Source organism: Metopolophium dirhodum, chromosome 2, assembly GCF_019925205.1.
Source record: "Metopolophium dirhodum isolate CAU chromosome 2, ASM1992520v1, whole genome shotgun sequence".
Classification (NCBI taxonomy): domain Eukaryota; kingdom Metazoa; phylum Arthropoda; class Insecta; order Hemiptera; family Aphididae; genus Metopolophium; species Metopolophium dirhodum.
In genome coordinates, this window is record NC_083561.1 from 42893851 (window position 1) to 42909632 (window position 15782).

Here is a 15782-nt window from a genome sequence, read left to right on the forward strand (position 1 = left end):
TCTACTCATTAATTTCACATAATGGCTTATGAAATACCTGACTAGAGAATCAACAGCACGACTGTTATTGAATTTAGGAAAAAAATTCCAAAGATAATAAAAGCCTTCTCGTACATTTGAATATGATCGTATTATTATAAAAATACATTTATCATTTTTTAATAGTTAATACCAAACAAAGTTCACAAAATCGTTTTTTACCAAATTTGTAGGTATATTATACCAACACTGTTTATAATAATATAACCATCGGCTACTACATCAAACTATACCAAACGTAGTTGTGACACATTTATGGACAATGTGAATACGTGATTTATGTTATTGGCTATTTATTGTACATTGATAACCGTTTTAATGCCTTTTATTTCCATTGGGTGTTATGTTTATATCGTATATATTATATAGGTTGTTAACAATGAGTTTTCATCATCTGTTTTCAAGTTAAGTCTGTATTTCAGACCACTGAGTGCCAGCGAGATGTTCAAAATTGTGAAATCCTGGTGTAATGTAAACACATTATACGTAGGTAAGTACCATTAGTACTCTGAATATAAGACGTTTCAAAAAATCTCGCTGTTTTTGACGTTTCTATACTTATTAATTTTTAGAGTGAAGTGTTGACCAACAGCTAGATTACCTTACTGACTTAGGCAAAGCTAGGGGTTTCAATAGAACTGCATTAAGATATTACATTAACTATGATGAGGAACTTTGACAAAAAAATGATCAGCGATAAGTATTAAAATGTTTGACATAATCATTTAAAAATACCTCTATACCTATACCTACCTTTATATTTTGTAGACCGCAAACATTTATTAAACTACAAAAATAATTTTAAATTATAATCTCAATATTTTACTTAAGTTGAAGAACCTATAGAGCTAACAAACTTGTGCCACAATGTTTATAATATTGTCAAGGCTAAGGTCACACTGATCTTACTGTGACAACCATCCTAAATGTGATGGTAAATCTGTTTGATTCTACGAAAACCACTGGTTTAAAACAGTTGTAATTATCTGGTCCGAAAAGATAATTAATATTTTCAACACTAGTACTTAGGTTAGGTTAGGTTAGGTTAGGTTATAGGTACGTTCATAATAATAATGCGACTGGCAACCTAAGTAGTTCGAGTATGATTATTTAGCATTTTATTTTAGTAGTTCTTCATCGATGTTGAGTGCATGGCGGACAGAAAGCGATTTTTTATCAAGATTAATTTTGTTTTATATTTGATTGACAGTTTATGAGGTGGTGGTGTGGCTTTGGATTTTCCTGTGATATCCAGTTTGGCTTATCAACAGAATTATTTATTATTACCACCTAAAAACTTACTACCCGTGAGATTATGTTTATTAACTAACCAATTATGGTATAATTGGGCGGTATGTTATCTAAGCCAACAGTGCTAGTTCATGTTTAGCGGTGTTTACTATTTGTTTATTGAGTATTTACATTTGCTTAATATTTGATTGGCAATCTCGCACAATAATTTATTCAACTGAACTTAAATTAACACATTTTTATTGGTACCGTTAGGTTCACGATTCACACAATATGTAACAATATTATACAAATATAAGGTAATTTACTGAAAATGGTTCATCTGAAATTGGTCAAATATAGATGGTAGTAACAAAATATAAATAGTTTAAACCTCATTACTCTACGGTTTGTTCCGTATTAGATGTGTTTATTTATGGTACATTAGTAGGTACATTACAGAACGAAATTCATTGTTGATAGTTGAGAAGTTCGGCAGAATAATTGGGAGAGGTACATAGAATATTCTATGTCGTATGACCTATGTTCCTTGTCATATTACTACTAATTCTATAATTTTCCATTTATAATTTATAATTCTGCTGTCTGCAGTGTGATTTTTATCATGAAACAGTCAACTTTTGTCTGTAAATTAATGTTTTAATTTTATCAATATTTGAAGGCATTAAAAATCAACATTTTAAAAATATATGAATTTTCCGATAAAATTACACGTAGCTTAGGTACGTTATACTCATCCCTCAGTCAATCTGAATTTTTAATTTTTGTTGTGAATATATTTCAGTACTCAATTACTGTAAATATTACTGACCAACTCTTAGTAATTCCTGTTCTACTGATTTATATTGTTGCACTTTCAACTGTTACTGCAGCCGTCTGGAACTAAATCTTTTGTTAAATGGGTTAAGAAAATTCAAAAGTAATTTTGTCAAATCTACTTCTTTGTCCAAAACCTTGACTCTGCACAAAAGCTTAAATCATATAAGAACCACCATGAAAGACATCAATTACGCTCGATGGACAGAGATTTAGATTTTCTGACTTTAAAAATAAGAATAGATACCAAACAGCTCCTGCAAAATATGTAAACCGATAAAACGTCATTAAATGCTAGATATCGAATCTCCCGAAACATAATATATTTCTTGGCGAACGGGGAATGTATAGTTAATCCAAATTCGAGTTCTGTTACAGAAAATACTTAATGCACAAAAGATTGGGAATCCTATAGTCTCCGAGGTATAATTATGTTCTCTCGAAACAGTCAATGTATTATGTACGATATATACAATGTACAGAATGGCCAATGCAACCGGAATAAATACACAATGATCGAATAATGGTTATTATACGTCCAAGCCGTTCTGTCAATATCAACAATGTCGCAGCAGACGCGATTATAATACGAGAATAAAGAATGTTTTTACATAGCATCCCGTAATGTGGTGTATGATATTGTTAAACATATTATATATATTATATATATATATATATGAGTATATAATGACCATCGTAGACGATATCATAATATGGCATATTTTGACTTTCATAAAGTATTGATACTACGTTCTTTTCGTTTTATGCAATACATAAATATAGAGTAGGTATACATAATATTGTCTGTTTTTGTTAGTAACGAAGTCATAGTGTAATACGATCCAAAAATAAGACATCAAAACAATATTATACTATTTCGCATCAATATATTTGCCCGCAGTCGTTGGACGCTGGACCAAAAAGAAAAACGTATAGTAGCTGGTACCAATATAGGTATAAGTATAAGTAATAGATATAAGTATAATAGGTATGAGTATCTACCTACTATATAGCCATGGGAAAACGCGTGATTTTTATAATTATTTTTGGTGACGAAGAAACGCAACGTTGTATACTCGTATGCCGATCGTTGATAACAATATTCCAAGCACGAACGCACGTGTCCCGAGTATTTTTCTCCCAACATGTCAAAAACAAAAATCTGTCAGGGAAATATTACGCCGGTACGTGGTCGTCAGGTCTTGATGACATAAAAAAGTGACGTCGTTCACTTGTCTCGTAAAGTACGTTTTTTTTTCCACCGTGCTTTTATTTATGTTTTCTGTATTAAAACTACATCCCTGCCGGACAAGCGTGACCGGATTATTGTTGCAATTCGGGAGAAAAAACACATTTATAATATCTGTACGCGTTTATTTATTATTTAGCGCCTGTACGAGAGTAGAATTAATTTATACGTATATGTAGGTACGCGTATTATAGTAACCGCACACAGTCCGTGATCCTTTTCACCATTATACCTAACCTACGGTTCGATAGAAGTAATTAAAGTATTTTATTTACCGAACTAAAGACACGAGCAAACGTTTTATACACAGTACACACAGCTCATGATATAGGTAAATCGTAAATGTAATAATAGGTACACTTGAAAATACACAATATAAAGTTATACGGATTTTCGATAAGCGATAATCTCAATAATTCAGTAGTGCTCACTATTACGTCGTAGTTATATTATTATGTACCTAACAGGACGCGATAAACTATTATATTATGGGAATAAATCAACAACGTTTTGCAATTTGTAAATAAAAGAAATACTATCAATGTATTACAAAAGAGCTGATATTATTTAGTATTTACGAAAGAAATTACCTGGTACGAATACCTACTTACTACACAAAAGAGTTGTTTCACAGTTTGGAAAAACAGAAATACCAAACAATTACCTATAATATTGTGAATTTTTTAAACAATATTGACAAAGGGTTGATGAAAAGAAAACCCTTCGAAAACGTAATCTTTCCCATTCATAAATTACAATCAATTTTTCAAGAGATTTAAAGTTCATAAAAATTAGAAAGTTGGATGTTATTTTTGGTTTTTTGTATGTTACTATATTATTCAGGTATAAAATAATTAAAAAGACACCTTGCAAGGTTTGTGATCATAGTGATGGTATCATATAGTGGTTTGTGATAATATAGAAAAATAAATGTACACAGTATTTTCTAAGAAATTTCGTAGCATTTATCTCAGTAGGTTGAAATATTGTGAGTGAATTTATAAAATTAAAAGCTATACATTTTTATTAGTAAATATGTTTTTTAAAAATATGCGAGTCTATACTCGAAAGTATAGTTTCTGTTAACTTGCATTCGATTTGACTAAAGCTTGGTAAGTATCGATTAGTGTCCTTATTAGAGATAAGTAACAGTATGATTTATTAAACAGCCATCGGAAAAACAACGGTTAGGATAAATATTGATCAAAAGAATAATAAAAAAAAAATAAATAAAAAACAGAGTTTATCGTTACGCTCTAAATTTCCGAAAACAGTTAGTTGGTAATATAATGCGATTGTTTTGATTGATAAATACATTTGATTAAAACTTATCCTTAAACACAGGGTGTCCACATTATTTATTATATTGGCCCTATGTATTATAGAATAACAAGTTATAACACCGTTTTAAGACGACAACAATCCTATAAGTTATTTTATTGGAAGCACTAAAAATCGTATAGTTATGTATTCCGTATTCGTCATAGTAACTTGATTATTTACGTAATCATTTAAAGTAGCAGGTGAGTAATTAAAGTAAAATGTGATGAAAAAGTAAATATATGATGCTATACAAAGACGTCTAAACTATTATTTAGTTACGATTTGAGTTACAATAAAACTTTAGAACGAGTCATAAAATGCACAACAGACAACGCGTATTTTATTCCCTTGACAAACAAAGACGAGTTATGTATTTTGCAGATTTTAGAATAGTTTCAGATCTTCAAATGTAAATATAATTTATGAAGAAGAAATTAATAAGTGGCTTTAATGTTTTCTCTTAATTTAAACAATAAGCATTGTATTATTTAGAGTAATAAACACATCTGAAACATTCTGAAACTAAAATTTTGTATAAAGATCATTAAATGATTCAAGCAAGAACAAACTTAAGCTCCCAACAAAATAAAACAAAATACAGAAATATAATTTTTACTAATAACTGTTCAATTTTTAGAAACCCAAAAGGGTAGTCGGTGCCAAAAGGGTGCCTACTATATGCTTAAAATAATGGTAAAACAACATGTTTTATTATTTATTCAACATCAAATAAGTCAACAATTTGAATGTCCATATCAATGGTAAAATTTCAAATTATGGTTAGCTAACTTCAAAGAATTCACACTTTCATTGTCTTTATTCAAATGTATAAAATATGAATGGGTAATCGATAGATTATATTTATAAAAGTAATTTTCAGTTTGCACTGTCATATCATTATCATATGCAATGATGGTCTATAATTTAAATTAAAGGATCCAGACCATATTTTGTAAAATGAAAGAGAAACATTAATTAAAAACTAAATTCATAAAATATATTTAAATAAGTACTAATACTTTTTATAATTTTACATAAAGATCCATTACACTAGGGTGATCGTATGTCCCGTTTTATTCGCAGGTTTGTCATTTATTTCAAGATGTTTTTTGTTCTATTTATCCATAACTGTCTTGTTAGTTTAATATCTGTTCAACAAAATGTGATTTTGAAAATAAAATATTAAAAATATAAATAGTCTTTAATTTATCTACCAGATATATTTATCGATGAAATATTTACTGTTTATGAATACCTACAACAATACGTTTCAACTTGTAATAATATGTAAATAGCATGGTCTTTATTACATCATTATTATGGTCATAATCGACAAGCCAAATGAGTTTCACCGCAATTTATACTAGATAGGTATATATGATATTCGATACTCTATTTATGTTCTGTCCACTCTGACCTCCCGGCAAGGCAGGGACAACTTTGAGTTAAAGTCCAAAGTGACATGTAATCAGAACAGTCAACAAAATTAATGAAAAAGAAAAAAATTTAAAAGTATAGTTAACGAAGTAAGTGTATATGACATTATTTTTAGAGTGTTTATTGTACTAGAAGTGTATGTTCATTGGTCATCCTTTATTATAGGCAAACAAAATTATTGCTTACTAACTTTTTTTCCTAATTAAATATTTTATACTTATAGGTACTTATAATAATTATAACTGTAAGTAAACGATGTTTATAATTTTCAATTTTCAATGATAATTTTTATGACATAATCAAAATAAGTTGGAAAAACTTACAAACAATTGAAGTTTTTATAATATTTCACAATCGCAAATCACAATCACAATATAAGTAAAAATTCAAAATGTTTTGTTTTTTTCATAAAATATAAAATATATAGGTACGCAGTATGTTAATTAGTTGGAAAATACTGACTCTACCCTAAATCTAACCTTAATTCATGATGCAATGCGAATATTCTAGTGCCTTTTTTTAATGTAATATATATGACATATAAGTCATGGTATAAGGGAGGCCATTATATAGTTATATATTACTTTTTCTGCACTAAAATATTCCACCTACATCCTGTGCAAGGGTTAAAGACTTTCCAATTAATCAACCACACTGTATATTAAGATTCAAATTTAACCAGTAACTTAGTGTCAAACATTTGTGCTTAATAAATTATAATATACTGCGTTGATAATATAGTGTAATGTTATAGTGTAATAAAAAATATAAAATTCCAGAAACAAAAATGTTTATAATTATAAATATTTATACACGTATTATTTTTGTTGAAATATTTAAAATCTGTTTGTTTGTTTTCTGTGATTAATGTTTACAATTTAAATTAGAACAAAAGTATGATAAATATAATATACTATTATTCTACTTAACTTACGCAAAGCTATCTGCAAAATGATAATATCGCAAAAATGTATCTCAGCTCAGTTAATCAACCATGCAACCCAAATAGGAATTATTCATTCATAAATATATTCCCTAATAAATCAAATAAACTTGGTTATTCGAGCTAAAAATATATCTGATGCGCCTCTGTCAAGACAAATATCTTAAAATGACAGGTAGAATTGAATATTCTCTTTCCAACACATTGAGCTTTTCGGGGATTAATTAAGACTACAGTCACGTACCCAAGTTTTTCAAAGTAATCCCTTTTATTATTTATCTCAAATTTCCCCGTAATCAACCATCCATGTCTAATGATCAGAGTTCAAACGCATGTACGATCCAGAGAAAATATTTATATTAAAATCTGTATTTCGAATATTATTTACTAATAGCAAATGCAATACATTTAGAAATTACATACATGGGCATTATATGCATGCCAATAGTGTGTGTTCGCTGTTCAAATAATAGTTTTGAAAAACTCTACAGTCCTATAATTCCTTTATTCTAGAATAAATTATTAATTGTACGATGAAGTTACTATATATCATTCTATACTTTCATAAGCTTTGGCTGAACTCAGCTGACTAAGCCACCCATAACGTAAAGACGTATATATATGTAATATACATTTATAGCTATATATAGTGCTTAAACACTAAACCTTTACCCTAATACCATAAAATGGATTTTTAATGAAAGTCTGCAGTGTTGCCTAAAATATTTCACCTTTCTTTAAAATATTGATCTAGTTGACGCTTTGTGACTTGATTGTTCCTTTAGTAAAGTAACTTAAGTTATATCCATCCAAAAACAACTTTAGGTATAGGTACCTATTTTCTTTTTTTATGGATTTGTTTTTTATTATACACCTGATATTCAGTACGATATTTACACATGTGTAGATTTAACTAGAAGTATACATATGAAATATTGAAACATTTTTCATTTACACCAGACAGATACAGGGAGGGGAAAGGGGTTTATCCCCCCTAGACCTCACACAATACAATTAGACAATTCCACAGTTTTAAAAGAAATATTTTATATGATAATTTAAATATATAATATGTAGGTAATTAAATTAATTTAAAAAATGTAAGTAAAAATAATAAAATCTATATTTATGAATTTTGTCGTTAATTATAATGATACAAAGAAAAAATAAATGATTGTAGGTACTTATAGTTATCTGTAATCATCTGATGATTGTACCTGTTTGGGAATAGTTATTATGAATAATAATACATTTAAACTTGTTTCAATCTATTTTAACTTGGATCCTAGGTATTTTTTGATAAATTAAGTAAAAACTAATTTTTTAACTTTTAAGTTATGAAAAATGTAATACAATTATATTTTTATTTCTATACATTATACCGATCACATAAACGAAAAAAACTATTGTTCATTAGGCATGAATAATAATTAATAAGTTATATATTACTTTATTTTTATGGATTAACATACCTAATCTATATCCTATATGAAATATTATGAAAAATTACAAAATTATGATTGCAGGAATTTAATTTATGCAAGGTTACATAGTGTTATTACATGTTTGATTGTTTTATAGACAGTTGACATCGACCAACGTGGTGATTGGTGGTACTACGTTGTCTTTATAAATTATTTGGGAAATAAGTTGACATACATAATATAATTACTATAGGTACCTATAATAAATAATTTATATTAAAAAATTGTAAGTAATATTATATGTAATAAACGTATTAAATGTACTACAATATGTAAAGCGATTGAATTTTGGGTGATTGTTATCTCTTGCCTCTTTGGCTTTTGGTCTGTTAACTGAGTTATCAACCTAATGATGTTTTATATTTTCGAAAAATGTTGCAAACTGTATTCATGTGCATAATGCCATAATATTTAATGATAATACACACATATTTATGTTTATACACAAAAAGTTTTAAACTATTGTATAACATTGTACCACTATTGTATCACAGCCCCATGTGTTTTAAACATTCAAAAACTAGTGTTCGCACACTATAGTACACATTAACATTATTGTTGGGTTTTGATACGTTGCCAAAGTAATTTTCTAAAACTGTCGCAAGACAAACTGTTTTTAGAATAATTAAATAACCATATTAATTCGTTTGTGAATATATTATGTTTACAGGCATTAAAAAAGGTAAAAAATAAGTTAAGACCAAAAGCAGAAAAAACGTAGCTAAGTTGATTTGCAGGGTATAGGTTGTAGGTACAATAGTATACATCAATATCGTTACAATAAAGTGAATACATATAGTATACTATATTGAATGCCTAATGATGGGAGGTAGGTACCTATAATGTACCTCTACTTGATATTAATATAATATTATCCATACCCATTACAATTATTTACTAACCTGATAATAATCCATATAATTGCCAAAGCCCATGTGGTTGCAAGAACATGTACAAGTCTGAAGATGATACTTGAGATCTAAATCTAAGTCGACATTCTCTCTGTCGAACATTCCTGGCACATGACCCCTTTCTCTCTGTTCGTTCGATCTCCTGGAACTCTGTTTTTTTCCACAATTTAGTTCGAATTCTGCTCCAGCCAGTCTGGTGTTCATCCGCACGCAAGAAGATAACTGGCGACCACATCGTTCTTGTAACAATTGTTCAACCATAGTCGTTAGCTAACTGTCTGTAAAAATAAAAATAAAAATTAGAATTTTGGTTACGAACTTGCTATAAAATTATACTGTGTAAATGCATAACCACGTTATATGATGACAATGCGTTGTACATTAATTCGTGGTGTTACGAATAGACTAACCCTAATCTAGTATCAACCCCCTAACCTAACATAAACACATCATAAACAATATCATGTATGCTAAAACGGGTAAAATGTGTAAACCATAAAATACAGTATTGAATTGATACTAAGAATAAACTTACAAAGGTATTACATTACGAATATCGATTAATAACAATTAAAATATTTTGTTCGACTAGGTTTATATTAAATATTAGTGAATATTTTAAATACCGTGAGTTTAATCACTACATTTTTAACTATCTACTTAATGTTAACTTTTAAACGTAAAAATTGTCTGTTATATATTTTTACATATTTTATAATACGCATTATTATCTCACTAAAAAACTAGTTATCGTGATAGCATTTATTAAATTATGTTTGGCAATACATTATAAATAATTGTTTTCAACTGTGGTAATTTTTTTCACTTTTCACCTTCTTGATTTACCCCTCGGCATTTTTCAGTGCTTCTTAACACGGATAAATCAAAAGTTTCAAAAAGTTAATCTAGTATTTTATTAAATGATGTATAGGTATAGTTTGATATAAAGAGAGATAGAGTTTTTGAACTTTCGCCAAGTTATTTTTCACCGTTAAATTAAACAATAATGTTCTAAAATCATTCAGAAGACGGCTTTTTAAAATGAAATGACAAATACAGTTGACACAATGATGAAAATAACTTTTTCGAAACACAATTTTAGTTAATATCTCTGTGTGTGTGTGTGGCGGGAGCACATATTATAATGTAATACATACTGTAAGTATGCAATCGTTTTCATATTCGCATCGAAATTATCGGCGAATGTCATTGTACATTTGAATGTATTGCTTTTCATAGTTTCAAAGTTTAATTATCGGGTTCCGTCCGACAAGCGAAACAAATAAACCATTAATTTCTAGCTTGTATAGAATTAATCGATCCCTTCAAGCGTAATTCGAGAATGAGAGAGAGAGAGAGAGAAACACGCACACACTTTAACGCCAAGTGTGAAAGGGAGACGGAGCGACTGAGATAATAGAGGGAGCACATTTGTTTGTCTCTAAAAGGACTACTGCCGTAGGTTCGTTGTTCGTTAACGATTCCGGATGGAAATTTCTATCGGTCACGTTCTACACTAATATTATGTGTATCAAATGAAACAGTAGAGCTAATAAAAATACGAAAATTTCAATATAGGCACATCTTATCTACGACGAATAATAATTAAATACGTCTGCTCGATCGTGTAATTATTGCGGGTAGCGCAATTTATTGGATTATCAGTATTATGGTAACACAATTGTCAATTATAGGTACCCATCTACCTACTACATTATACATAATAATATTATATATTTTATATATTATGTATACCTATAATATTAGATTATATATTTTATTTAATGATCTCGCTTATGGCTTTGCATTTAAGTCAAATAAAAATGTATGCATGCAACACTCATATTTTACAAGCATCCGTGTAGGTATTATATCTTATCAATATTTAAATATTGAATTTTATAAATTATAATCATCAGCTGAAGTATTCGGTCAAACCGTAGAATATTGTCTTTATTCATAATTTAATTAATCGAATATTCACTACATCAAACACACTATTTATAACTATGATAAATAAAGTCAACCCTGTTAAACTCTAATAAAATTTATTGACACCACTTCGTTAATATTTTATTTCATAAAAATCGTCCTTAGACTGTTTTAATGCACTGCAGTACTCATTAGTTCGTTGCTTCGGTTAGGTAGTCAAAACCTATTATGCATAATATTGTACAGGTTTAGCTCAACTTTAAAATACACCTTATGAGTTTTAATAATTAACAACTGGTTCTACATTGTATTTATATAAATCGACATTTTCAGAAAAATATTTTAGATCGGAATAAGAAATTAAATATGTATGCGATGTTCAAAATTGTAAAATATAAATTATTTTTAGGAAAACGTAAGTAAATATTAATTTATTATTTTTCATAAGACACATATTAAAGTAAAAAACATGTTTACACCTTTTTCAAGTAATCTAAATAGCAACATTACCCCGAGAAAAGAAATATTCCAGGAATTGCTTTTATAGTTGCGCCTTACTCGTTTGAGTATTTATATTATAATAAAAATCCTAACAGTAAAGGGAGAAGTGCATTACGGCGTATTAAGGTAATATTATGACATTACTATGATACCAATCGACTAAACGTGTGAAAACAAAGCTACACATTAAAATAAACTAATAATGTCATTGAAAATTAGTGTTTGGTGTGTACCATATAGTCATTATATTATATTCTGAAATAATGAGTGTCTTGTGTAAATCGCATGTCACCCTATATATCTAATTAAGTATGCCAATCTTATTTAGGCGGTGAATATAAATTTAGAGTCAAATGTAAATAGATAATAATTATTAACATTGTTAACGATATTTCGGCGTGACTATGTGAATATTTTTCTTAAGACACCATATTTTATTTAATCATTTCACTATTATTAGAAAATTTTAATTAAAATTCTCAATGTTAAAAAAAAAGAAAAAGAATAACAAAAAATTATAGTAGTAATAACGAGTAAAATATTTTATTTAATATAATGGAAAATTGTAAAAATAAACTTAATCAGTATAGAGATAGTATAATGATAATATGTTTTCCATGAGAAAGCCAAGTATCAGAAGTGTTCCGACATCTTCTGCGATAGTCATTACGGATCATTGAATTGTAAATCTGTTAGGTTTTCTTTTGGGAAATTATGATTAAGTGTCGTCATCAGCACCGCGATATGCAAAAAGACTAAACGACTTCCTGTCAGATTTTCAACGTCGAAAATTCCATTAATCATTTTACTAGCTGCAGTAATGTGTTGTTAAGAATTTCGAATGTAATAAAAAAATTGAAGTGCAAAAAAGGTTAATTGTACAATGGTGTGTTTTTTTTATTATGCCTGTTAACACTTTTTCGTGTAGTAGTGACGGACATGGTGGACGAATCGAGACACGTGTAGAAAAGGAGAGGTATTAGTATCTTGTCTGCTTTTTTCAATCATATTTTATTTTGATTTGCTAAATATCGATTCAATTTTGTATTTTAAATTGCTATGAAAGTTATGTTTATTATAAATTAAACGTGATCAATGCATTTTTTATTTTAATGAAAATGGTTCAGCATAATATTTTGTCCGTTTAATAATATTGTCTCAATATTTAAAAAAAAACTAAATATATGACGTACACTACTTAAATGTACTTAGTGAATTATCTTAGAATTATCAATATTTAATTTTTTTCCAAGTATTTTTTTATTTGATGAATTTATATTAGTATAATATTATAATCAAAATATATGGACAGCATTAGTATAACTCGCATAATTTTCTCATCGATTTATAATATAATATATTAATATAAGAGTAATTATTCATCTGTCACAATGATGATTATTTCTATTATTATTATTTTCTTACAAGAACTGCTCAACAATTTAATTCTAAAACGATATAAACAACGATTATTTGAACATTTTTATTGAAACACTAGTTACGTTAAAATGTATTGCATTATTACCTGCCTGTTACAGGGGTTTATCTGAAGTTTATTTAAAAGTGTTGAATAAGTGATGATTATGAGTGACACATTATAATAATGTGACGGAATGTAAACATGACAGTATTTGTGTAATTTGGAGATCAACACCTTATTATAGTATAACTTTTGACCCCACGGTCGATAAAAATCAACTGGTGAACAGTGCTGAAACTGATATTAAGAAGATTGAAAGAGTCGATTTATTTATTTTATTATAATTGAGGTAAATCATAAATTGTTGTATTAAATAATTTCATATTGTTTATAGATTATTTAACGTTTTTCATAGGTGATGCCAGTTAGTGATAACGGTCGTCAGTCAAACATATTATCTGCAGACTATAAAACTATTGTGAAGTTTAAAACACGACGTATGCGTCATGGTTTTATATTAACTATAAAAAAAATATTAAACCTGTGAACTCTCCTCCACCACCACCACCATCATCATCATCATAAATCTGCCCCTGAACTGTTAGTATTTTAGAATATATCTGCTACATGAAATATTACAATAACAACTCTGATACTTCATGAAATATGGCACTGAATATTTTTATCTTTTAAAAATACCTATACTTGTTTTTCATTTACGATCTTCTATGATAATATTTTATTTTTAAGACGGTGTTATCGCATTGTATTATTCGAAAACGAAATCCACAATTTTAATTTTAATATAGCGATGGTCTATATCAAATACGTTTTAGATTTATTTAAACTATTTTAAGTTACTACAATATATTTTATATGACTACCTATAACTATTTATGTATATAAACACTTCATTGTTACTAAAATTTATAAATCTAATAATGTTATAATATAGTACCTAGGTCATAATTTATTGCTCATAAACACCAACGACTTTTTTTTATAAAAAATAATTTATTGATAATATAGATATACGTTTATTGTATATAATAAATACTAAAGTATATTATAAATTGCAAAAAGTTATTGTACATAAATACTACATAGGTAATAATGTAATAAAATAGTGAAGACAACAATTATAGTTTACAAAATGCATCTCAATATCAGGACTTCGAAAAAAAAATTGAGTTACAATAAATATTCTTACGTTATTTCATTTTTTTTTTTTTTTAGGAAAGGCCTACATATAATGACTGCAGATATTACACAAAATAAACTCTTAACAAAGTATCTACCTATATTACGAAAAAAATAAGAATAAAAAATTTTTTTGTGTGTTCTATTATTTGACAAAATTACTCTTCAATCAAAAGTATTCACTTATAGTATTATTAAGCCAAAAAAGTCATTCAACTATATATATATAAGCTATATATAAGCTAACAAACAATTAATGTCAAATCGATTAAAAGCTACGTCGAATCTCATCAAAACTGTTTAAACATAATTTACCTGACTTCCGTATTATGTATTAGAGTTGTTCTCATAAACAACGAGCAAACTAAAACTTATTAATGAACATCCGTATAGTATAACATAATAGAAATTATAACAAATAATGATTATGATATATTTTGAATTCATCGTTTACCCGGTGTTTTATTCCTAAAAATATAAGTGTTCGGATATTTTCATGTTAACAAATAACAATATTGCCTCGGTCAGACAAATAATAAAACGGAAGTAGTTTGAGTAAGCTGTGTAATGTTATCGGAAGTAGAGTTAGTAGCACTTCTGTAATTGAACTAGGCGATATGAATCGGGTCGAGTTGAAACTGTTCCTCGATTATTCACTAATCGCTGTGTTATTAATTATTTAGATGTTCGCCTTTATTCTTACCTTTTAAACGAATATATAATCGTATTTAATTTTTATTTATTTTACGAGCAGGACCCATTTTTACGTAAACATGTACAGCTTGTATTAGGTAGTTATTTACAGTAAGATATCTTAAATATAGTACAATAATAATCATTATGAAATTGCAATATTATTATGATAATAGGTACTTTGAAACTTTATATTTCACACTATCTAAAATAACAGTAAAACAAGTTACAAACGAATGAGCAAATATATAATTAGAATATCAAAGAGTAGTCCTTTTAAATTAGTATTATTTAGTACATTAACTTTGATGAAGAAGTTTAGTTTCCTTTTTTTATTTCAACCAACCATCATAAAACGAATACCTACCTATATTATTTACTATCTTTAAATATTAATTTACCAGGTTAGGTTAGGTTAGGTTAGGTTAGGCTAACCTAACCTAACCATTCACAATATACCTATATTTTTTAATTTCCAACGTTGTTTATACAAAAACACAAATAGTATTATATAAAAACGAAAAACAGTGTTCATCCTTCATGGCTAAATGTCTAAATACATTAAATGTTGTCTTTAAATAAA

At 27.8% G+C, this 15782-nt stretch overlaps 1 protein-coding gene across 3 annotated transcripts in view; it reads right to left on the bottom strand.

Moving 5' to 3' along the window:
• LOC132939869 (dipeptidase 1-like) overlaps positions 1–15782 on the bottom strand; it is a 174880-nt gene that overhangs the window by 134779 nt on the left and 24319 nt on the right. For all 3 annotated transcript variants that reach the window (XM_061007273.1, XM_061007275.1, XM_061007274.1), the window contains exon 2: positions 9445–9731. In XM_061007273.1, coding sequence (XP_060863256.1) covers positions 9445–9714 — 270 coding nt within the window. In that variant the 5' untranslated portion in view covers positions 9715–9731. The remainder of the gene's footprint in view (positions 1–9444; positions 9732–15782) is intronic.